Below are 26354 nucleotides of genomic sequence, written 5' to 3' on the forward strand. Positions count from 1 at the left end.
CTACTAACTTCACATCACTCATGGGTTCAAGTTCTAGCTCTGTGATCTACCATCTATGTGACCTTGAGAACAGTATTTAACCTCTGTAAGACTGTAAGATAGATACAGAGTATATACCGCAAAAGAATAAGAATTACCTGAGATAACTCATCAGACTTACTATCCTGTTGCCTCAATCTATAGGAAACTAGCACTACATAATGGAATAGTAAACCAAGAATAATACTGTTTTTGAAATTTAAGCAGTGTATACCAGCTCATTTCCCCATAATAAATGGCCATATCTTTCTGTTTATCTAGAAAGAAGGTACATTTCATATATGTCCTCTAAAGGAAAAAAAAAGTGGGTTCAGAATGCACTGAGTAAACAGAGGGGCCATTATAATGTAATAGAGAATTAAGTTACATAAGATTCTATATCACCAGTATATGAGACCGTTTTGGAAGGAGGCAGCCCAGAAGAAAAACAAAACTTAGAATCGTAATTCTGCCTTTGGTCACCTGTGAAAGCATAGGCAAATCTAGTCACATCTCTGAGCCTCAATTCCTACCATTACTAAATGAGGTTAGGGGTGTGTCTTCTAAACTTTTTTTAAGGAGTGGAAGCCTTTTGTTGAATCTTCAGACACCTGACTACACACCCTCCTCTCTGCCCTCCGAATACCTTTATGGAATACAGAAGGCTCCACTGAGCAGAGTTTGAAAACCACAGAGATAAACCCCTTATAACTTTATGATATTAGATATTCTAGCCTAGGCATATGATCAAGCTTAAGACCTCAGGCTCTAAAATTAGTTGCAGATATAATAAATTAGTGTTATCAGTTTTATTTAGTCACAATTCTTAAGTATAACCCAAAGCAAAACAAGAAATACCTTAAAATCTGGATATTCTTATTTTCACTTATCCTATTAACACCTGAAAAACAGAAAATATTTTAAAATCTGCTTATTAATATATATACTACTTCATTATCTTAAATTTATTATTTTCAAAAAGTTCAACTTGCAAGTTCATTTTCATCATTTAAGATCTTAACAACACCTAAAACACATACATACAATAGCAACAACAAAAGTTTGAATTCTTCCTTTGGGTTTATCTTGTATATGAAAGTATTGACATTTGACATTTATAGCACTTAAAATGGCACCTGTGGCACTTATCTACACTAAGTTTATACAACAGAACATGTTCAGCTATATGCTCGCTACTTTGCTGTGCTTAGTGGCTCAGTCGTTTCTGACTTTGTGACCCCAGGGACTGTAGCCCGCGAGGCCCCTCTGTCCATGGGATTCTCCAGGCAAGAATACTGGGGTGGGTTGCCATGTCCTCTTCCAGGGGATCTTCCCACCCCAAGGCCTGAACCCAGGTCTCCTGCATTGCAGGTGGATTCTTTACCATCTGAGCCACCAGGGAAGTCCATGCTCTCTATTGGTCTAACGCTCATCTTCTTGTACAGGTCTCATTGACATGATCAAGATAAGGCAGCAAGTAAACCAACAGGCCCATTACCTACATTTCCAACCTTTCTCTGGGTACTTCCAAACTAACTTAAATAGATCCCCTAAACTGCTTTTCACTGCTTGGAGATGCTCTGACGAGGTAACAGCTCTTGTGCTTGGTTAGAAAAGTTACTGAGTAGAGGAAATTCTACCTATAAATTAGCAATAGTTCTGTAAATCTTAAGCAATGTAGCTGAGAAAAATAGGAATTTCGGAATATCACAATGGAATCTAAGTGAGCAGCTGCCTTACTGGAAAAATGAATGACAACACAAATATTAAATCATAATGTAGTAACCTGAAACTAACTTAATGTTATATATCATTTAATCTCAACTGAAAAAAAGAATGATGATATTCTATGTGCAGAATGAGGACTAATGGACAGAAGTAAAGGGAGACAGGTTCTAGCTCAGAGCAGAGAGGGACATTCTAAAAACTGGAGCACCTTCAATATACACACAGTGGACCTCCTCGTGAGGTGTTCAAGCTGAAAATGGATGAGCATTTGTTGGAATGACAACTGCCACTGGCTTTCCTCTCTTGGCAGAGTGTTGAGCTAGAAGAATGGTAAAATCTTCTCCAATCTGGACATTCTATGATTTCGTATGGAGAAACTTCAGCAAAAAGATGACCCCCAAATACAATGACTTCTCACAGGTGATTCCAATCAGCAAAGCCAGACAGGGATAATTCCACTGCTTCCAGAAAATTTCATGCTTTGTTGCTAAAAAAATTGAGGGGGCTCTAGATTCATCTTTATCCCAAATCTGGTCTCTTTGCATTCCTATCTAACCTATTTCCTAGGATACTTTCAGATAGTGATACCATAAAGCCAGCTTTCCAAGTCAGATATTTCAGTGTCTTCATCTGTTATTTATTCAAACTCCACCTTCTGTTGAGTAATACCTTTTAACTCAGTGAAGGAGACTTAAATGTGGTCGTTAAGTTACAAGGAAGGAATCCCGGCACATGCAGCTTAGTTATTTGTAGTCCTATTGTATTCTTTCGTGCTTTAACCAACTCTTACTAGACCTGCTACAAAATTCCTCACAATGATCCTCCTAAGTTTCAGTTTCTTACAGTCTTCCTTTAACATCAGAGCTATTCTGCCACAACTTGCTCAAAAACAGCTTAAACTAAGACTAGCCCTCAAAGCCTTTACGATCTGGCCTAACCAACCTCTCAGCCTCATCTCCTTCATCTTCACTCTCCTGACACACACTGTCCATTCAAAGCTGTGTCCTGAGTATGCCCTGCTGTTTCAGGGCCCTCCTTTATTTACACTCTTTTTCTTCCTCCTTTCTTCCCTGAAAACCCATCTCCAGTTTGGTTTTCAGGGAAGTGGAGAAAGAGGTTCAAAACTATGGAGCTGGTAGCAAGGTACACTGATCCAGCCTTAAAATCAACGTTCTAATAATAAGGGAAAGAACACTACCCAATACCTCTGAAAGGCATAATTTAATGTGGGGACATGCCTTCCTCACTCTTCCCACATCAAAAGTAGTAAAATTTAATTAAATCATCCATGCATATAAAACACTTAGCACGGGGCCTGGTACACAGTAAACCTCTGGTAATTATTAACTGCTGTTAGTAGCATTTTGATGGTTTACAGCGTATTGCCACTATGAATAGTGCCTCTGTAAATACTATAGACAGAGCTTTTGTAAGATCATGACCAATCAAGTTTCTGCCCTTGTGGATCTTATATTCTAACAGAGAAAGACATTAACAAAATAAATCAAAAATATAATTTTGGAGAGTGGTCAAGTGCAATGATGAGAATAGTAGACTAGCAACATACAGAGTTGAGGAGTTGAGGCTACTTAGTAGGTCAGGGAAGGACTTCCTGAAGTGACATGTGAGCTGAATGACAAAGTCAGCTTTGCAGAGGACTGGGGACCATCCTAAGGGGAAGTACCACAGGCAAAGGTCTGGAAATAAGAAAGACTATGTGTTCACTGACTGCCAGGGAGGAGGCTAGGGGAACCTGCACATAGACCGGGGAGGACGAGAGGTCTGCTTACAGACAGCCGGCTGTGTACTGAGTCCAAAGAAACCGTGCTTTTTAGGAGTTCCTTTCCTAAATTATCTTGAGAAGTTGCTGCTGAGGTTGGCTGGTTGTAGAGTTCATGGGAACTTGAAAAAGCTACACTAAGGACTTGGAGGTTTATTCTAATTGCAACAGAAAGCCACTGGAGCAGTTTAACCAGAGGCATATGATCTTCCAGCGGCTGGGTGGGAAATATGCTGAGTAGAAGCAGTGGTCAGTTTTGAAGCCACTGGAGTAGTCCCTGCAGAAGAATTAAAACCTTAACTCTAAAGTAGGCCAGTGATCAAAAACAGATTGGTGCTGGGGTTGGGAATGGAGACTGACTACCAGTGGGTACAAGTAATCTTTTTTGGGTGATGAAAATGTTCTAAAACGGAATCATGGTGACTTAATAAAAATCATTGGATTTTATACTTAACATTGATGAATTTTATGGTAAGCAAATTAAACTTCAAAAAAGTAGTTCAAAAATAAAGCAGATTGGCTACTCTTTGTACATTTCTGTAATGCTTTGTGGAGTAAGAATAGGGATGCAAATTAGCTGCCTGGGACCCAGAAGTCAATCAATTAAATCTGAACAATTTTTTCTTTTTTCCTTGCATCCTAATCCTAAATATTGCAGTGTCTTAATTTCAAGATAACTAGAGACTGCTTTTAACTTCCTTATGGAAGCACTTTAGCGTTGCCCCTTTTCTCCTGGATTGAACCTAGAACTCAATTTGCAGGTGTCTGCAACTCTTATTTGATATACACATGATAGACATCCAACAACATCTTAGCTAAGGACCAAACCTAAGTCATTTTGTACCTATATTCTGTTAACCAGAGCAAATGCAGTGATATATTAATAGAAATACAAAGAAAGTTTAAAGAAAATGCTTTAGTACTAGACCATCTCTTTCTAATGCAACTAACTTATTTTCCCTTCTCACCAAATTCTGTTTAAACCTTTTCCTTAGGATGTACAGGGTTCAGGAAATACTCAGTGGTCTCCACTACAACACCTGCCACTGCCCCAGCTGGAAAGATTTAAAACATTCATCAATACAGGCCTGATTCTATGTGACTTATAAGCATAACTGTATGTATTAGTTTCCTATAATCACCATAACAAGTTACCAAAAGCTTGGTGGTTTAAAACCATAGACATTTATTCTTTCACAGTTCTGGTGCCAGAAGTTCAAAATCAGTCTCACAGGGCTGAAATCCCAGTATTGGCAGGGCTGTGCTCCCTTCAAAGGCTCAAAGAAAGAATCCATTTCTTGCCTCCACCAGCTTCTGGTAGTTGCTGGCATTCCTTGGCTTGTGGCCACATCACTCTGATCTGTGTTCACAGTGCAGTCTCCCCTTCCTTGTCTAATCTCTGCCTCCCTCAAGGATTCTACTGTTTGCATTTAGGATCCACTCAGATAACCTTTCTAGTTCAAGATCCTTGACTTAATCATATATGCAAAGACCTTCTTGGCTTATCACATTTATAGTTCCAGGGATTAGGATCTGATATTTTTGGGTGGCCCTTATTTATCCTACTATATCAAATCATTTGAGGGCTTCTAGTGTGGGAACAGGTGGTTCACAGAGGCCCTATTTAATGAACTGTGGATGTGAGTGGCCCTAACATACTCAATAGACAACACCGAGTCCTCTTTGTAAATCATAATGGTAAGGAGTCTGCATATACAAAATAGTCAATTTCTGCCCTCAATTCAGGAGTATAAAAATGTCTCCAGGGCATAAAAACCATTTTACCCACAAGACAAAGATAACTGTATAAATCTAAAAACAACAGAGCTGGGAGGACCAAGCGTCTCCCACACTCCCCCACGTCCACCCCATGACTTTACACAGAGAAACAGTCCTGCCCCGCTGAATTCTGGGACAGTGGAAGGTGCTGAGCCTTCCTTTCCTGAAAGGGCGGCTGCGGAGGAAGTAAGAAGTGGATGCCAATCAAAAGACCCTGGCATCGTGAGAAACAGCCAACTTCACTTTTCTTCTACTTTCCCTTGCTCCTAAAGTACACCAAGATGCATGAGCACCACAGGGCTCTTAAGGTCTATTATATCTTTCTACTTTTCTGGCTATCCTATGTATTCATTCTATTAATTTTTGAGAGCTTGATGCTGAAACTCCGACTAAAAATCGTAACTTATTCACTTAAAAATAATTATAATATACAGTGGAACTACAGATTAAATTTGTTCTGTATTGTCCACGTCTCCTGTAAATATGTTATCATACTTTCATAATTTAAAAAAGAAAAAAATAAAGATGCATGAACTCAGCCGGGAACAACAGCCTCAGTGGGGACAGGGAGCAGAGTTTTGTGGGAGAGGGTGGACTCATCTGAGAACTCACTGTTTCTGATACTGATATTGATGCAGAACCAGACTCCTCACTTAACAGACAGGGTTCCAGCTGAGAGGGCCCTTGCACAGCATTTAATACAATCTCATTTGGATTAGACTGTCCAAGGTTACATATTACTCATTACGTCTCTGTCTTCCCTATTCCCCGCCCCACCTCCCCCACCCCGCGTCTGCCAGAGAAGCTGGTAGGAACAGGAGTTAGCAGTGATGTTGGAACAACAAGATCCTGTTGTTTCTACCAAAACGAACACTGTAATCCCACAGTTCAGCCACCGCCCCCGGAAGTCTTGTGATTCCTGAAAACAACGGCAATCCCTCCTGGTAAAGAAGCAATTTATTGGACATCCATCGAGTGCAAAACAAACGCAAAGATCTGGAAGGTTCCAGAAAGAAAGGTGCGCAGCCTCGGGTCCTCTGGCGAATGACCCACCTCCTCACCCGGTCCCCAGGTCGTGCCCGCCCTTGTACCTGCTACCAACGCCTCATCCTAAGAGACCGGCCCCATCCCCGCGGGGGCGCCGGCGGGCGCGGCGGCCGCACCTGCGTCGACTGGGCGGCGGCGGTGGCGGCGGCGCAGGACCGAGCCCCGCCCACCCGTGCGCCAGCTCCCCGTGCGCTCGGGCTCGCGCCCTGCCGGCTCCAAGCAAGCCTCGGGGGCAACCGTTGGGCACCTCGCCCGAGACGAGGGAGGGGGCGAGGGGGAATGCTGAACTAACCTTGTGGGGGCCGTCTCCGCCCCTAGACGCCGTCGCCCGGGTAACCGAGCGCCATTTCCGCCCCCCTCCTCCCGCCCAGCGTCTCCATACTAGGAGCTCTGACCGAGGGGGCCGCTTGGCATCAAGTTCTGCCAGCCCTACTCCACAAGCGACCCCGATTCGGGCTTCCAGTTTATACTCTCTGCCACTCACGGCCATTCTCTTTATCTGCGGCCTCCTAACCGGTATCCACGTCCTGCTCTGCCCCCATCACCCGAACGCCCCAGGCTATTCTCCAAGTTGTCCCGCAGAGGATCTTCCCCAATTCTTTACTGACCCGCATAAATCCTGTCTGTATTTACAATCTAAGAATCAAGCCAATATTGGCGTTGCCAGTCAGGCCTCCCCGCCCTCCTTCTAACAGTGGCCCCTCCCGCCCCAACCTGCCTCTCAATTCCCTTTTGTCTATCTGCCTTTGCTTATCCTGATCCTCTGTCTGGAAAGTTTTGCAAGGTTCAGAAGTGTACTCGGAATAGCTGACCCTCTCGCCTCCGGAGAGTTTTCTTCCTCTGTGATTCAGTTGCTGTCTGTCGTCAGCTCTGTAATATAGAACTAATATACTGTGGTTACACACTTAGACCTCTCCATACTGCCTAAATTAGTGCTCGGATGGAAGAAATCCAGAAAGGGCCTGAGTGTGATGGATGCCACCTGTCAGCGTTAATGCTGTTAGCAGTGGCACTATGAGGACACCTCCAGCGAATAACTTTTTATGTGTGAGTTGATTGGAAATATTAATAAATCCTACATTACATAATGTAGTTTTAGATTTTCATAAAATTAGTATTAAATACCACTAAAGATCGCTTTTTATTGTATCTATAATATAAATTTACTGACCTGGACAATCTTGCCTATAGAATCAAGTATTTTAATAGGGAATGAGAGTATTTAATGGAAGGGTGAATGGTTTAAATTGTGTGGCTAGACAGAAAGCAATTTTTAATTCGTTTTAAACTTTTATTCTGTTAAAGCACAACTGTGTTCTTACGGCAAGAAAATGTTTTAGTTACCTAATATGTGATTTCCATTGATGTCTCATGTTTATATTTGGACCCTAAGAACCAAGAAAGTTCCTTTTTTAATTCTTTTTGAAGTTGTTAATTGAAATATGTTTATTAGAACACTATAAAACTATTTAAACACACATATGTGTGAACATTATAATTTTATTATAAAATTATTTTCATTTGAAGTGCCTTACAGTTTTACTTCATGGTATGTTTCTGATATTGAATTTAAAAGAGATTCTTAGCTTTTAAAATAAAACATTTAGAGGTAAAGGAAGGGGTCCAGAGTTTCTATACCATTCATCCAGTCATTTGAACGTGTATTCATAGAGACCTGATATGCAACGTGCAAAGGTGTTGAAAATACAGCCATGAACCAAAAAAACTCCTATCCTCATGGAGTTTATACTCTTGTAGAAGATGAGCAATGAGCAGAGAGACAAGTTCAAATACATCAGATGGGGATAAGTGTAGATGAGATAGGGTATGGAGGGTAGAGAGAGTAGGTACCATTTCATGTGTGGTCTGAGAAGGCCTCATTGATAAAGTTGGATAAGGCAATGGCAACCCACTCCAGTACTCTTGCTTGGAAAATCCCGTGGATGGAGGAGCCTGGTAGGTTACAGTCCATGGGTTCTTGAAGAGTCGGACAGGACTGAGCGACTTCACTTTCACATTTCACTTTCATGCATTGGAGAAGGAAATGGCAACCCACTCCAGCGTTCTTGCCTGGAGAATCCCAGGGATGGGGGAGCCTGGTGGGCTGCTGTCTCTGGGGTCGCACAGAGTCATACACGACTGAAGTGACTTAGCAGCAGCAGCAGCACTCATTAAATTCTAATTCTCCATTCACCCTCTCTCCAGCCCCTGGCAACCACTATTCTACTTTCTGACTCTACCAATTTGACTCTTCTGAGAACTCATATAAGTGGAATAATACAGCATTTGCCCTACTGTGACTGGCTTATTTCACTTAGCATAATGTCCTCAAGTTTCATCCATGTATGTATCGAAATTGTCTTTTTAAAGGCTGAATTAATGTTCCACTATTATGTGAGATGTGTATATATATATATATATAAATGATAGTATAAAACCTCACATTTTGTTTATCCATTCATTGATGGGATTCTTGTATTTTTAAAATTTTATTTTATCTTATTTATTATTTTTTTTACTGTGCCATGCAGAATGTGGGGTCTTAGTTTTCTAATCAGGGATTAAACCTGTGCCCCCTGCAGTGGAATCTTAACTACCAGTGGACCACCAAGGAAGTCCCTTGAGTTTTTTTTTTTAAGCTGACCTTTTGAGGTGTAATTTCTGTTCATTAAACTGAATTTATTTAAAGTGTACCATTTGATGTGGTTTCTAGCAGCAGCAGCAGTAGCATAGATACACATTCAACCCTTGAGCAATAAGGGTTTGATCTACTTATACACAAGTCTACTTACACTTGGATTTTTTTTTCAATAAATAAATTCTACAGTACTACACAATCTGCAGTTGATTGACTCCTCGACACAAAACTGATGGAACAGAGGGCTGACCATAAAGTTAAGTATTTTGATTTTTGACTGCATGGGTCAGGGGGAGGGGATTCTGTGCCCCTAAACTTCATGTTGTTCAAGGACCAGCTGTACATCTGTGAAACTACAGCTTTGATCAAGACATGGCATTTTCATCATTCCCAAAAGATGTGAACTGATTGTGCTCTGGCAGTTTTGTGACAGCCCTCAGGATGGTGAGTGAAGCTGGTGCTGTAAACCACAAATCCAGCATCCATCGCCCCTCGCTCCTTTCTCAGGGAACCCCACTTTGAGTATCCACATTCTGTAGAGCTAGGACACTGCTTCAGGGGCAGTTCTAGCAGTTGATGATTTTTAACTACTCTTCGGGCTTCCAGTCCTCTCCCAGTCCTCGTTTCAAGTGACTCTTCAGCTGAGGCTTCTTGGCATTTAAGGGTGAGGGAAGGTCGGCTTGGAAGTTTTCCTCACCCTTAAGAAAGAGACACATGAAGAGATCTTTTTTTTTTTTTTTGCATCTGAAAGGTTGCCTAGAGAGACTGTGCAAGGTTTAAAATAAGGTTGATTTTTGTTTATTTGGGATGGTTCTGAGACATTCTTTCTAAGAAAATCTAAATAACCTTCCAAACGTACAATTTAATAACTGTGTACAGTTCCTTTGATGACTATTTAGTAAGCCAGAAGAGCCACTAGATGTCACTCTGAGTTTTTTATTTTCGGAGACAACCCAGTGAATTTTCAATCTTTGAAATACTAAATTTAAAGGCATTCAAAACACCCAATAATTTAAAAATTGCACTTAAAATGCTAAAACAAAAGAGAAAGACACACAGGTTGCTATGAAAAAATCAAGGAGTGAACATTTTGAAAAGAACATATTTTTCTTTCAGTAATGTTAACAAATAGAGTGATGCATGATTTCTAAGAAATCAGAACAATGATTAGGCAAGTGACATTTAAAAGCACATTTGGAATAGGCGCTCCAGAAGAACAGGAGAGTCAATATGATTGAACTTTTTTGCTCTGGGGCCATATTACAGTAACAGCAAGATGAACAATTATAATATTGGGAATCTTTCATACAGAGATAGAAAGTTGTGAGATATGTGGAATCTATTTATTATGAAGGAAGAATTTGATAAGAAAGTAAAAGTAATTCTACTTTAGAGGCACAAAGAAGGAGAGAAGAAGTAGGAAAATAGAAAACAACATTCAAAGCTACCTCCGTGAGACAGCACTGTGTGTGTGTTCAGTCGTGTCCGACTCTTTGTGACCATGGAAATTTCCAGGCGAGAATACTATAGCGGGTTGTCATTTCCTACTCCAGAGGATCTTCCGCCCAAGGAACTGAACTCACATATCTTGAGTCAGGAGGGTTTTTACCATTGCGCCACCTGGGAAGGCCCCCCATGAGACAGCACTAAGCTTCCCTAAACCTTTTCCTAAACTAGGAAAAACCATGAAGGGTTTCATTGTGTTTACTTGAAACTCTTTCAGTTGCAAGTAACAGAAACCCAACTCCAGCTATTCAGGGAAAAACTACACATGTGTTTATAAGCTCACCAAACTGGTAAAAATGGGATAGCTTCAGGTATGGCTGTACTTGGTTGAGGCCAGCAATTCTCAAAATGTAGTCTGGGTATCCTGGGAAGTCCTGAGACCCTTTTGGGTCTGCAAGGTCAAAGACATTCATATTCACGGTTCCTTCCACTGTCAGCACCTTGAGACAATAGGGTTGTTTTGCTCTGTCTAGAGAGGGGTGAGGGTCCAATTTCATTCTCTAATTAGAGTTTGGGTCCAAGTCACATGCCTTAACAGAAGTTATCCTTATGAATTAGCAATGCTGGCCACATAAACAATTTTCCTTTAGCCATAAATGCAAATACCTACCTTAAACTGAGAGTCCATTCCTAAGGGTCTGACGATTTTAATTTTATGCCCAATTATGCTTTCAAACTGTAGTGCTGGAGAGGACTCTTGAGAGTCCCTTGGATTGCAAGGAGATCAACCCAGTCAATCCTAAAGGAAATCAGTCCTGACTATTCATTGGAAGAACTGATGCTAAAGCTGAAACTCCAATACTTCGGCCACCTGATGTAAAGACCAAACTCACTGGAAAAGATTCTGATGCTGGGAAAGATTGAGGGCAGGAGGAAAAGGGGGGTGACAGAGGATGAGATGGTTGGATGGCATCATTGATCCAATGGACATGAGTTTGAGTAAACTCTGGGATATAATGAAGGACAGGGAAGCCTGTCCACAGGGTCACAAAGAGCCAGACATGACTTAGTGACTGAACAATAAGAAGGCTGCTTGCAGGGATGCTGGTCAGATTATTTAGGCTTCTCATGGCCTCAATGCACTTACCTTTAAAACAAGTATACGTTCTTTGATTGTGAGCAATGGAAGAAGAGGGAAAAAATTATTCTAACCTTGATCTATCAGTTGCTACACTGTGTCCAACAAGTTCTATATGGTTTATTTTTCAAATTATTTATCAAGTTTCATTAAATATTTATGTCAAATACTTTTGGTGATTATATAAAATAGAGGTTTCATCAGTCCACAAGCCCTGAGTTCTTTCTTCACTGCTTAACGTGTTCTTACTTCCTTTCCATCTTGTTTTTGGTTTTATTACTTTTAATATTAAATGTTGATTCTCTGAAATCCCATATTTTACAAAATGAATCAGGAGCAAGACTGTAAATGCCACACACACAAAAATACTTTTCAGAAAGAAACTTCATTTACCTTGGTTTTTATTTAAATATTCTCTCTCTGTATACATATATATTTTAATAATGGAGTGAAAGAAAAGTCAAGATTTCACCTTCTATTCTTTATTTATAAATTAAGTTGTAAAAGGAAACCCCAATAAAAATTGCATAAATTACTCTTAAGACTCAAACAATGTTTACCATTTACTTTCATTTTGTACACCTTTTATTTTCACTAAAATACTATCATTACATTAAAATGAGATTTTTCTTTATTTTGTCTTTGAGCCCTACAGATGAAATTACTACTGAAAAGCAAATAACACTTGTCATGTGTTGTTGTACATTAAACATCGTATAGACTTCTTTGCATACTATATCTGCTTCTTTATTATATTAACTTTTCATTAACTATAGGTACAAACACCAAAATTAAATTGATATCAAAACGTCAGTATCCAACAGAATTCACATCACGTACTTTTAAACAAAAAAAATTTTAGCAAAATATCCCCTGGAAATAATTCTAAGTTGATCCAACTTAATAGCTGGGGCTTCTGGCTAAAACATACAGTTGTCTTACACTATTTAAATTTTTAATAGAAAGTTTTGATGTCAAATTTTGTGTAACATTATTACAAAATTCCATTGCTAACCTGAAATCCAAACAACATTCCACCTTGAGTGCTTACTACTTGCTAGACACTAAGTATTTCTTTTCATTTAAAGAATGGATGACAAAGAGCCTTGGAGTAGATAACAATTACAATATAGAAGAAAGCCTGCGACCTGTTTGTACTGAATCAAACAAGGAGAAATTTGATTGGAGAGTCCTATTTCAAGATGAGAATTCATTTATAAATTTTACTTGGCATTTTCTTCTAATGAACAAAATAAAGCCCTTGTGCTACCACCTTGACACTTAAATGTTTACCAAAAAGCTCTGCAAACTTGGCCGCAGGGCAGAATTGCCCAGAGGTTTTTAAAAAAATGTCAATGCCTATGCCTCGCTCCCAGGGATTCTGCTTTAATTGGAACAAGGTGGGGTTAGTCCGTCAACTATTTTACTACTTGCTGATTAGCCGTGAGTACTTTTAACTGTCTACGGTTTATCAAGTGAAAGACTGTTGTGATTGGTCAGGTCTTTGTGAGGAACTGAATTCCACATAGCAGCGCTTACTGTGCAGAAAGATTGCGGTCACTCTGTTTGCCTTAATCCATTTTCCTCTTACGAACTGAACTCCTTACTCGTTCAGAAAAGGCAAGTACAGCCTTAGCTGCAGTAGTGGCTGCTCATCACTGAAAATACCAAAAAAAGGACTGAGCTGCCGCCTGGATATTTTTTCCAGAGAAGGTTAATTTACCATGCTTTTTCCCATTTTTCTCTACATCCTGGAAAAACTTTTTTGTTTTCAAGAAACAGATTGAATTTATTGCTGAAAAACATAGACAAATAAGTTTCAGCACAGCTTAACTGTTTGGAACAAGTTAGAAACTTCTGAAGCTAGCAGAAGCATAGTAGCTTCTTTTAAAGCTACTTCTGGGAAGATGGGAGGCTATTGTAATGGTAAATTTCACTCAGAGAGGAAGAAAGGGTTGATAATCAATCAAAATTGAGGTATGCAGTTGAGTTTTTGCAATTTTCTTACTATATTGTAAGAGGACTTTAAGTTTCTCTGTATAATCTACTGGAAAAAATTTGGCGTGGGTGTGTGTGAAATAGAGGCAGTCTGGAGAGTGACAGTGAAAGAAGTTTTTTTTTTTTTTTTTTTTAAACGGAGTGGAGAGATATACACCCCTCCGGGGCTTTAGTGAGAACCGGGAATTCCAGGAGGAGAGTTGCATTCAGAAACGTTGAAGTGAAAAATCCTCCTGGCTCAGCATCTTGGAGTTAAGCTCACAAGAACCTTTTACATCTGAAAGAATTAGTTTCTGAAAACGTCTTTTTTGGCCAGCGTGGATTGCGAAGGATGGCATAATGCTAAACACCATTCTCCTGAAACTGCTTCAGGCGTTTAAAATTTAACTCGAGGCATCATGTGTTTTCCATGATGAGGACTACGGAGAACTTCGATGAGACCAGTGCCACACTAACCCCTAACAGGACCTCCAGGGGACGGTACATTTATCTGGAAGCGTTCCTGCAGGGAGGAGCTCCCTGGGGTTTTACTTTGAAAGGTGGTTTGGAGCATGGGGAACCATTAATCATCTCTAAGGTATGTTGCTTTTTCCAATATTTTTTTCCTTAATCAAACTGCATTTTCAACTTGTCAGATCTCTCAAAAACACAGATAATGCTGAAGATTGTCTGACGCTTAATTTGCTGTTTCATAGCCTTCTGATTATATCTGGAAATATTTTGCATAGCTTGGTGTTTAAAGAAAAATGTGTCTGGCGCCTTTATTCTGTGAAATTCCAGGGGAAAATGTGCTTGTCTAATGGATAATCTCTTTTTGTGAATGAAATAGTGTAAAACCAGCTGCCACATGATCTTTTCAGTTGTGAATCAGATTAAAGATTAACCCCGTAGTTAAGGTGGTGGCATGGTATATATTTGTATATGTGCATCTTTATTTAACATGTAACACAGCAACTCCAGGAGATAGTGAAGGACAGGGAAGCCTAGCACGCTGCAGTCCATAGAGTCATAGAGTCGGATACAACTGAGCAACTGGACAACAACAAATTTAACATATGGCTAGAGATTTATCTGCTCTTTCTCCTGTCAACTAAAAGTGTTATATCTAGCATTCCAAAAGATTTTAGAATTTGTTTGAAATTCTGGATAATTGCATTAAAATTATTTATTTTTCTTGCACACTTAGAATTATAGAATAAAATCAGCTTTCGGTATAATTCAAGAGCAAAACAGTATTTCTGCCTCTTCTATTTATCTATGATTTAAGCCCATTTTTAAACTTCAGTCATTCTGTAACATGCCTCAATTCTTCGTTTCTGTTTGGTGTGGCAAGGTATACCCATTGAATGAATCCTCTTAATCCATTAAGTTTAGTGCTTCTGCTTTTCTCTAAAACGACAGAGATTAAGAAAGTTTACAGAGGATGCTTTACAGAATTTTATTGGTTTCTGCCAAACATTTCCTTCAATTAAAACATAAATTAAAAAAGAAAGATAACAGAAATTTATTTTACAATTTCAGAATATTAACAGTCTAAAACAACAGAATAGAAGTGTTTTACATATCAAAGCATTACAGAATAAATTTTATTTTTTTATAAATATTTCTAATTGAGGGGAAATTTCTTTTTAGTTTAAGGGTGGGAAAGATATAAATATGCATTTTGCATGAACTCTGTTACCTATTAAGGTCTGTTTTCCTATCTCACCAAAACAGGTGTTTTGAGAGAGACTGGAATGACTTTTGCTTCCCTAGTTCCTCAGCGGGAAAGAATCTGGACCGTGGGTTCGATCCCTAGGTCAGGAAAAGGCAACCCACTCCAGTATTCTTGCCTGGTAAATGCCATGGACAGAGGAGCCTGGCAGGCTGCGGTCCATGGGGTCACAAAAGAGTCAGACACGATTGATCAACTAAGCAACAGCAGCAAAACAATTCTTACTGTGGGTGAGCCAGTGGAATTGGCTTCCAGCAGTCAGCCGAGAGTGTGCAAAATAGCACTGTGAGCTGTGTGACTTTTCCTTGTCTTTTCTAAGAAAACAAAAGATAGGTGTACATATACGTGTATCAGGAAGGCTTACAGCTGCAAGTAACTGGAAACCCGATTGATAGTGACCTAAGTAAACTGGGATTCGTTTTTCTCGTCTTATAAGAAGTCTTCACTTAGCTTTCCACTCTGCCTTCTTCAGTGTCAGCTTTTATCATTAAAGTTGCAAGATGGATGCCACACTTCCATCACTGCATCTTCATTCTCGGCAGACTTGTGGCTTTTTGTTTGGAAAGGGTCACCCTCCCTATCAAACGTGTGTTTGCATCTCATTGATCCTTAGACCAATTACTGGCCAAGGGGAATGAAACTACTATTACTAGTTTAGACCAATCAGAATTTCTCTCCTGGGTTCTGCAGTGGAAACCTACTCTTCCTGATGTCAAAGAATCTCCACCCACTAGTTGAACAAATTGAGGTTCTATTTTCAGGAAGAGGGAGGTAACAGGTGCTGGGTGGCTGAGAATGTCTGCCACAGACATAAATGTCATCTCTGCATTTTAAAACTCTGATTTACAGTCAATTTTCCTGATCTTTAATGATAAGATATTATGTATGGGACTGCCCCCGGTGGTCCAGTGGCTCAAACTCAGCACTCGCACTGCAGGGGGCCCAAGTTCTATCCCTGGTCAGGATACTAGATCCCACACGCCTCAACGAAGTTTGAAGATCCTGTGTGCTATGACCTGGCTCAGCCAAACAAACAAACAAATAAATAAGTTTTAAAGGAAGAGGAAATAAAGGTCAAGCTGATAAAAGCTGACTTGAACCTTAAAAAAGAAAAGATATTACGTATCTGTTCCCTAGAATATGGTTTACTGTTAGATATAATCCTACCACTGATGAGCCATTTTGGTAAGGCTTCATTTTATCTGCAGAATGGGAATAGACAATTATCTCCCTTATCATTATGTGTGGAGATTAAATGGGATGCAGGCACTTAGAGAGTTAGCACAGGGGCTTGTACACAGGAAAATCTCAAAAAAAAAAAATCTTAGCAAGATTATGGCTATTGCTTTTCATTATTGTAAGAGACATTGTGTTAGGATACAAATTTGTCTGCTGTATAAAGATCCAAAATAACAATAGCTTAAGCAATACAGAAATTGACGTCTCTTTCACATGAAAATGTGAGCTTACGCTAAACTGAAAGTTGGTCCTTTCTACTGTCTTACTTCCATCCCTGGGGAGATGTCCCATCTGCTGGTCTGGGGTGACTTGCCACAGCATCTGCTTTCCAGCCAGTAAGAAGTAGAAAAAGAGTAAAGAGAAGACAGTCTCCTTCCTCTTCAGGGGTATAGTCTGGTGCGATCCACTCTGTCCAGCATGGTAGCCAAGAGCCGCATGTGGCTATTTCCAGTTTAATTAAGAGGAACTAAAATGCAATGGGGCTTCCCAGGTGGCCCAGTGGTAAAGGCTCTGCTTGCCAGTGCAGGAGACGCAGGGGATGTAAGTGAGATTGCTGGGTCATGAAGAATCTTTGGAGAAAGAAATGGCAACCCACTCCAGTATTCTTGACGGGGAAATCCCACAGACAGAAGAGTCTGACGGGCTGCAGTCTATGGGGTAGCAAAGAATCGGACGTGACTGAACACACACACCTAAAATGAAATGCAATTTTAAATTCTGTTTCTCATATACACTAGCCAGATTGCAAGTGCCACGTTGCTTCAAAGCTGTTGAATCTCTCTCTTTATTCTGTCTGGCAAACTCATATTCATCCAAGCTTCATTTTTTCCTCTCTCTTAAGTTTTCCTGACTTCATTAAGCTGGGTTAGATGGTCTCTCTTCTGTCCTCCTGTACCATACATTTATTACAACAAGTCATACTTTTACAAAATTTATGTTGACTGCTCAGAAGTTTAACGGAGAAGGCAATGGCACCCCACTCCCGTACTCTTGCCTGGAAAATCCCATAGATGGAGGAACCTGGTAGGCTGCAGTCCATGGGGTTGCGAACAGTTGGGCACGACTGAGCAACTTCACTTTCACTTTTCACTTTCATGCATTGGAGAAGGAAATGGCAACCCACTCCAGTGTTCTTGCCTGAAGAATCCCAGGGACAGTGGGCTGCTGTCTATGGGGTTGCACAGAGTCGGACACGACTGAAGTGACTTAGCAGCAGCAGCAGCAGCAGCAGAAGAAGTTTAAAAGCCTGTTGAAAGCCTGGGACTTTTTTTTTTTTCCATCTCTACCACATCTAACTCAGAGCCTGGGTACACAAATATTTGTTGAGTAAATGAAAAGGCTATGTCTTATTCATCTTGCATTTCCAAGACGTGCCTGGCACAGAGTAGGTATTCAATAACTTTTACTGAATGACTAATCAAAGACAGAACAGAGCAGGGAGCAGTGTGAGCAGGGAGGCAGAGTCCCGTGAGGTGAGGATACTAGGCAGATCTCTGGAGATGGAATGTGTGTCAGTTTCCCATTGTTGTTCAGTCGCTCAGTCGCGTCTGATTCTTGGTGACCCTGTGCACTATAGCTGGCCAGGCTCCTTTGTCCATGAAGTTCTCCAGGCAAGAATACTGGAGTGGGTTGCCATGCCCTCCTCCAGGGGATCTTCACAACATAGGGATCAAACTTGAGTCTCCTGCATTGGTAGGCGGATTCTTTACCACTGAACCAGGAAGGAAATCAAGGCAAGGGATAGTACACGTTAAATCCTCGATATGAAAGACACGTACACTTATATAATTATAAGCTGCACAGTATGACTATAATGAATGAAGTATCATTTTTCTTTAGGTACAAATGAGATGGAAGGATGAATGGGGGAAGAGGAGCTACAAAAGGGTGGCAATAAAAGAAGTCATTTCCAAATTGCTTTCTTTGGGATTTAATGTCCTTGAAAAGGAAAGGTGGAGTTGAGGAAAGAGCCTCTGTAATCTGTGAACTTCAAAAAGAAAGGGTAGCTTTAAAGAAAAAAAAAGGATTGTATGTAGAAGCTCAAGTAATTCAATAGTTCAGGAAGTTGGCAGCATGATTTTATTATGACTCACGCAGTACTGTGGCTGAGAACGGTTCCACCTGCTGTGGGGAAGCACCTGCCCCTAGGATTCAGCATGTCAAGTAACAACCAGACAACAACAAACAACCACAACCAGTAAATGCTTGTACTTACTGAGCACCCACTCGGTGCCAAGGTCTATTCCAAGAGATCCACATGTTAATTCATTTAATTTTCACAACTGCATGAGGCAGGTGATATTATGAAGCTAGTTTTACACATGAGGACTGAGACATAGAATTTAAGCAGCTTTCTGAGCTCTCATGACTGGTAGAAAGAGCTAGAGTTGGAATTTGAATCCAGACATCCTGATTCTCCAGGGTCTTCTGCTCTTCAGTCACCATGGATACCAAATATTAATATCTGGCTCTGCCTAGATTCTAGAGCTATGATCTGGATAAAATATGGGATTAATCTCTTTATTGTATATGCTTTAAAATGTATTAGAGGAAAACAAAAAATCTTAGTCCTGGAGCTTCTTTGGTGGCTTAGTGTTAAGGAATCCACTTGCTGTTGCAGGAGACACGGGTTCCGTCCCTGAGCCAGGAAGGTCCCACATGCGTGGAGCTACTAAGCCCATGTGCTGCAGCTATTGCGCCAATATGTCACGACTACTAAAGCACATGTGCTTTGCAACAAGAGAAGCCACTGCAATGAGTAGCCTCCACTCACCACAACTAGAGAAAAGCCCACATAGCAATGAAGACCCAGTAGAGCCAAAAATAAATAATAAAATTTTATATATAATGTCAGTCATATAAAGTCCCCTGAAAATAGGTATGGGCTTCCCTGGTAGCTCAGCTGATAAAGAATCCGCCTGATTCGATTCCTGGGTCAGGAAGTTCCCTTGGAGAAGGGATAGGCTGCTAACTCCAATACTCTTGGGCTTCCCTGGTGGCTCAGATGGTAAAGAATTTGCCCGCAACGTGGGAGACCCAGGTTCAATCCCTGGGTTGGGAAGATCCCTGAAGGAGGGCATGGCAACCCACTCCAGTGTTCTTGCTTGGGGAGTTCCCATGGACAGAGGAACCTGGTGGGCTGCAGTCCATGGGATCACAAAGAGTCGGTCATGACTGAGCAACTAAGCACAAAATAGGTATAGGAACTCCTGTAAGCAGTTTCAGAACCCTAAAAAGAGGGGTCACTTGACATTTCTTAGGAAGTGTTGTTGGGTGTCTTCACCTAGAGAGAGAGAGATGTTTTTGTGTGCACTGGTCCTGCTGCTGACAAGTGTTCAGTGGTTTCTGACTCTTTGCAACCCCATGGACTGTGCTGCTGCTGCTGCTGCTAAGTCGCTTCAGTCGTGTCCGACTCTGTGCGACCCCATAGACGGGCAGCCCACCAGGCTCCCCCATCCCTGGGATTCTCCAGGCAAGAACACTGGAGTGGGTTGCCATTTCCTTCTCTAATGTGTGAAAGTGAAGTTGCTCAGTCGTGTCCGACTCCTAGCGACCCCATGGACTGCAGCCCACCAGGCTCCTCCGTCCATGGGATTTTCTAGGCAAGAGTGCTGGAGTGGGGTATGGACTGTACTACAAAGGATTAAAACCTCCACATGTGCTTCGTGTGCTTACATGGCCTAAGACTGTCTAAGAAGACGAAAACATGTATCCCAACCAAAAGGAAGCATGAGCAGACCAGTTCAGCCTTGGGAAAGAAGAGGGGAAAGGAAGCTTATTTTAGTTATGTGGGGAAATCCTAAAGGAAACACACCCTGACTTCAATGGATCCTTGGGTCCTCTGGAGGATTGATAACTGAAACTGTGTGTGTGCCAAGTCACTTCAGTCGTGTCTGACTCTGTGTGACCCTACAGACTGTAGCCCACCAGGCTCCTCTGTCCTTTGGATTCTCTAGGCAAGAGTACCGGAGTGGGTTTCCATGCCCTGCTTCAGGGGTTCTTCCCAACCCAGCGATCGAAACTGCTCTCTCACATCTCCTGCATTGGCAGGCAGGTTCTTTACCACTAGCACCACCTGGGGAGCCCCTGAAACAGATTAACCTGAAAGCCACTAGACTATCCTTCGACAAACACAGAAAAGCTGTCACCTGCAGAGAGCTCCTTGAAGCAGTCAAGCAGAGATCCTGTCAGAAGAGCTTGTGGATAAATGAAGTGTTTCTGAATGGCCCTGTGTTGGAAATGATTCCACTTGTTCAAAAAAATTGGATACCTCAAAGGGCTGGGCTGGAGGACTGAGTATCTAAGAAGCTACCACAGGCAGGAGTGTTGGTGCTCCACACCTGTTATCCGGGTCCTCTGTTTTTAGCCTCTGATGTCACTTGTAGAAAACAAATAAAGGAAAGGCATTTTTTTTTCATGTGTGTTAAAAGAGTCCTGGGCCTCAGGATTGAAGGTCAGCCATTGACTCTTATGTCACTGATATGAGGAGCCCACGTTCCTGATTCCTACCTCTGAGAGGTATCTTTGGTCTGACTGGACTCTCTTATGTGCCAGCCACCGCTAGAACTTCAAGAAATGGCCCTGTTACTCTACCAGGCCAGCAGCTCTCATGAGTGACAGAACTGGGGGATCCCATCAACATATGCCCATTGCCAACCCCCTTGATTATGTAGGATCCTATTGAGGAGATCAAACACTTGTAAGCCCCCAAATATCAACGTTGACTGAAGGCTTGTGGTTAGAATATGTGTCAGTTCCAGTCCAGAGGAACAGCTGCCCCTTCCAGAGTAAAAAGGTCCAGTGTCATCAACTTGCCACCAAGTAGGTAATTGGTTTCTATGAGGGATGTTGAAACAGGTAAGTTCAGCATTTGTCTCTGTTTGCTGGCCAGTTGAACCTTTGGCAGCATTGATAGCTAAATCAGCCTTGGTGACGGTGGTGCCCATGCTACTGGGTCCGTACACAACCTCCATACCTGCCACCTGCCTCCTGGGTTCGCGAGCTCACTGTGCCAGGGCCAGGGTGGACTATGACACAGACTTCCTGATATCAACTGGCTGTTGGTTCCATCTTCCACACCATTACCCCTCCCTCTCTGAAACTGCGTCTACCACCTATACCACCGTCATTCTCTTCCTCTCAATCTAAGTCGCAGCCTTCCCCTACCAAGGCTTGGCTCACTATCCCAGCTCAGCCCCATCTTTCCTTTCTTGATGTATAAGGGAGTGTGTTTGCTAGGTGACATCAGAGGATAACCTCAAACACATGTCCCCTGGCTTCCTGGTGTCTGACACTACTCATATTAAAATGGATTCTTTCATTGGATTTTTCTAGCCTCAGTGATATGAGCTCATCCCTGAATCCTCTTCATAATTCCTCCTCTGAAGACAATCATCTGAAACACCCTAATCAACCTGCCATTTTAAGATAAAATGAACTGCATTGTGAGAAGCCTTAGAAACAGAAACAGGAATAGAAACAGTCCATAGGCTGGGAAATGATTCATTGGGAACATACTTAAATTGTCTGGATGAACATGTTGAGATTTCCTCATTGCTGGTTTTTCTATATCCATCTGTCTACGCTGAGCACTCTACCATCTTCTAGCTTCCTTAGTGATCCTCAGTTTCAACACACCATCAGCCAGACAATCTCTCTAGGTCCATTTCTTCTGCATTAAAATAAGAATTATCTTATGAGTTTATGAGCCTTGGTTTCTGAATTCATTGTGAAATTGGCTTCTAGGCAGTTCCTCCAGGACCTTGGGCTGGTTGATTTAGTTCATCCCAAAGTCACCTTTTCCATCTTTTTCCAAGAACCAAGCTTGATTAGCTTGTTATTGACCTTTTAAAATAGCCAGTATTTTCTGAGTTTCCTTCCCTACTGTTCTTGCTCTTTCCTTTAACACCCTTTACCCTTCATACTAGGGTAGCCTCATCTCTCTGCTATCCTTAAAGCAGCTTGTCTGGTCTCATTGTTCCTTCCTGAATTTGTATCAAGTCCTGAATTTGTATCAAGTCTTCCTCTTGTGTCCCCAGCACCTTTATTCATGCCATCCTCTAGTACAGTTAGTTGTTTGCATTTGGCCAATAAATTGTAATCACTTTAAAGCCAAAAGAGTTTTACTCAGGCTATACATCTTGTTTCTTCTAGTAAAATACTTCCCATTTCACATGCAACAATTGCTCAGTAAATGTTGAATGGCCTATAGGATGTTAGAGCTGTAAAGAATCTCAGCAATCATCTTATTCAACTTCCTCATTATACCGAGAGACACAATAAAGTTAATCTATTTCCCAAGATAGTTTCTGCCATAGCAAATAGACTGTGTGTGTGTTTCTGGTTAGGCTGCTAACTTTTGGAAGCTAAGGACATTTCTTTCCTTTTCTTTCCTCCCTCCTTTTCTTCCTTCTTTCTTTCTCTTATCCACAGTGTTTAAACTATGCATAGCAATGATGAAAATGAAAATGTATTAATGAAGAAGACAAATGAATATGAAAAAGGATCTTTAAAGTCTTTGTTAGAAAGATGTCAAGGGCAATGTGCAAACATGTTACTAGAACATGCTACTTTATAAGATAAATTGGTTGAGTTTAACATTCAATTTAATGATGTCTTGCACATATGTGATGTTTGGTTCAATGTCTGTTGAATTGACTGGGAGAAAATGGGAAAATTTGTATTTTTTATTTAAACATTTATAAACTATCTAAACTGCTTAAAGTGTTATGTGTTGTTAGACAAAGACCAAATTTGTGATCCTATCAATGTTGTTGGAAATAACTTTTCTTCAAGTTGTCTGCTGAGGTGGTGTGCCAGATGGCTCTTTGCATCTGTGAGAACTCTGCTTTCCTTTAAAACTGTAGCTTCCTAAGGCACTGCCTCCTATGCCAAGAACACAAAATAAGAAAACTTGTCAGTTTCATCTTAGTGAATCCACAATGTGATTGGAAACCTTTAACGAGAGACTTTCTATCAATCTTTGAAAAAGCAAAACCCCAAAGGACATTCTGGATCTTAACTAACCCACAGACAGATTTTTCCGCTTCTCTCTTGAGGTACTTCCAAACATTGAACATCTTGATCTAAAGAGCTGCAGAGTCACTGTTCTTCCACTCCGTTCGCCCCACCCATCTCTCGTGCTCTGACATCTTGGGCCCTTATCAACAAAATGAAGTGATGCAAAGACTCCGCTAAATCTGAGCACTGCTTTTCCCCGTCTTCTAATGACTATCCCTGCAAAAGAGAATTTGCGTATCTCCATCTATAGAATGGAAGTGACAGTTCCTTCCTGACTTCAGAGGAGGCTTTTCTAACTTCACAGACTAATGTGAAGAACTCTCTGTCCTGGGCATCGGAGCCTGAACTTCCTCTTACGTCATGTACTTTTTTTTCATTCCTCAGCCATTCATACATCTATTCATTATATCCTTCTCGAACTTGAACTGCATTTTACCTTAGAGATTTATGAGATCTAACTAAAGTCTTTATTTTAAAATGCCTTTTGATATATCTGTATTGCTTTAGGGTTATAACTTCTATGTTATTTTTTTTTCTTTTCATTTTAATCAAGGCTGTCCAGTATAGCAAAATACACATCCCAGACACTGTAGGGCTTGGAGTGAAAATAAACAAATTTCATTTCTGCCATAGTCTTGACTGGCTGTGTCACTGTGGCAAGTAACATAGCTTTCCTAAACCTGTGTCCTCATCTTTAAAAATGGAAATTCTCACCTAATGAAATTGTTATAAGTATTCAAAGGATTAAACTATACGACAGTGCTTTGAAATGACAAAACACTTCCAAAGTTTACTTATGATGTGATATTATGGACTGGTGGGAGAGTAGTAGATACTAAAGTTAGCAACTCACATAACTTGACTGACTTTCTGTATCATGGCCTAAATGGATAATTGTTGATAGTTTCTACCTGAACAGATAATTCCCTGCCCCTGTAGAGCTTATAGTCTAGTAGAAATAGACTAGTGGGAAGCATGTTTATACATGATAATTTCAGAATTGGTAAGTGTTTTTACCAAAAAAAAAAAAAAAAGATGGATTCCAGAATGGTAGTGTCCATTGGGTAGAGAGGTATGGGGAACAGGGTTTACTTTAAATAGGGTAATTAGAGAAGAATTTCCTGATAAGATGACTTCTGAGTTAAAACCTGGTGGATGTGATACAAGAAATCAGATGTAAAAGAGGTTTATAAGTTAGGCTGAGGAAGGAAGGTCTTGGAATGTTTTAGAAACCTGAAGAAAGGCATTTGGGGAGTAGAGCAGGTGTCTTCTTCTGTTTGGACTGTTAGAATGTCATAGACTGGGTGACTTACAAACAGAAATTTATTTCTCACAGTTCTGGAGGCTGGGAAGTCCAAGATCAAGGCACTGGCAGACTCAGTATCTGGGGAGGGCCCACTACCTGATCCATAGACAGCATCTTCCCACTGTGTCCTCATATGGTAGAAAGGGCAAGGGAACTCTCTGAGGTTTCCTTTAAAACGGCACAAATTCCATTCATGAGGGCTCCACCCTCATGACCTAATCACCACCCAAAGGACCCACCTCTAAACACCATCACACTGGGGGAGTAGGTTTCAACATATGAATTTTGGAAGGGACATAGTTTTAGTATATAGTAGTAGGCAAGAGCAGTACTCTCGCCTGGAAAATCCCACGGATGGAGGAGCCTGGTAGGCTGCAGTCCATGGGGTTGCAAAGAGTCGGACATGACTGAGAGACTTCACTTTCATGCATTGGAGAAGGAAACAGCAACCCACTTCAGTGTTCTTGCCTGGAGAATCCCAGGGATGGGGGAGTCTGGTGGGCTGGGAGCTGCTGTCTATGGGGTTGCAGAGTCAGACACGACTGAAGCAAATTAGCAGCAGCAGCAGCAGCAGCAGTAGGCAAGAGAGTAGTGTGACATCAAAACGCAAAGGAGTCAGGGGTCAGATCAAAGAGGACCTTGTCATTTACAGAAAGGACCTTGGATGGAATTTAAATGCGGGGCGTGTAGAGATGGTCTATCACACCATGATTCTGTCTCTACTTATGGTGGGATGGGCCAATTGCATTTAATTAAACTCCAGGTGATTTTTGTGCCAATTCCTTTTTCCCCTTCCATTTATTTATTTTTGGCTACACTGGGTCTTGGTTGCCTTGCACAGGCTTTCTCTAGTTGTGGCAAGCAGGCGCTACTCTTCGTTGTGTTGCTCCAGCTTCTCATTGTGGTAGCTTCTCCTGTCCTGGAGCACAGGCTGTAGGTGAGAGGAGAGAGAGATAAAGCAGAGGTCAGACTGATGGAGGGCACAAGCCAAGGAATGCAGGTGACCTTGAGAAGCTGGAAAAAAGCAAGGAAGCAACTCTCCTCTGGAGCTTCTAAAGACAACATGATACTGCTGAAATCTTAGTTTACTCCAGTAAAACCCATCTGAGCTTGGACCTCCTGTACTGTTAGATGATACATTTCTGTTGTTTGAAGCCACCAATTCCAGGGTACTTTGTTACAAGCAGCAATGAGAAACTAATACAATATGTCATCTAGCCCACTGTTCTTTTCAGAAACATAGAGGATAAAAACATAACACTATAAAAACATAATATAAAGGGAGAGTGAGAGGAAAGAGGCTGCAAAGGGTGAAAACTGGTGGAGGAAAGATGACGGTTTGACCCCAGGCGGGTCTACGAAAACACCTACATCTGAATCATGATCAGTTTTGAGTTTCAAACTGGTAGAGTGCTGATTTTCTGGGAGGTTTTAAGTTAATGCCACTGCAGCTTGGTAAAGAGACCTGATTATAAGCTCAGTAGCACAACAGATGGTCTTTCA

The 26354-nt window shown here is 41.2% G+C and overlaps 2 protein-coding genes across 6 annotated transcripts in view; one reads left to right on the forward strand and one right to left on the reverse strand.

The window, feature by feature from the left end:
• The window catches only part of CCDC158 (coiled-coil domain containing 158), a 79415-nt gene extending 72932 nt beyond the window's left edge, over positions 1 to 6483 (reverse strand). For 4 of the 5 annotated variants that reach the window (XM_018049606.1, XM_018049605.1, XM_018049603.1 and 1 more), the window contains exons 1-2: positions 6397 to 6478; positions 877 to 919 (exon numbers count right to left, since the gene is read on the reverse strand). The gene's annotated coding sequence lies outside the window, so the exon portion shown is untranslated. Of the gene's footprint in view, positions 1 to 876; positions 920 to 6396 lie in introns of all 5 variants that reach the window. The other variant, XM_018049604.1, reaches the window with a different exon arrangement.
• The window catches only part of SHROOM3 (shroom family member 3), a 330680-nt gene continuing 318088 nt past the window's right edge, over positions 13763 to 26354 (forward strand). Inside the window, exon 1 of the mRNA XM_018049607.1 lies at positions 13763 to 14149. Within this exon, the coding sequence (XP_017905096.1) occupies positions 13982 to 14149 (168 nt within the window). The 5' untranslated portion in view covers positions 13763 to 13981. The remainder of the gene's footprint in view (positions 14150 to 26354) is intronic.

Source organism: Capra hircus, chromosome 6 (assembly GCF_001704415.2).
Source record: "Capra hircus breed San Clemente chromosome 6, ASM170441v1, whole genome shotgun sequence".
NCBI classification, from domain to species: domain Eukaryota; kingdom Metazoa; phylum Chordata; class Mammalia; order Artiodactyla; family Bovidae; genus Capra; species Capra hircus.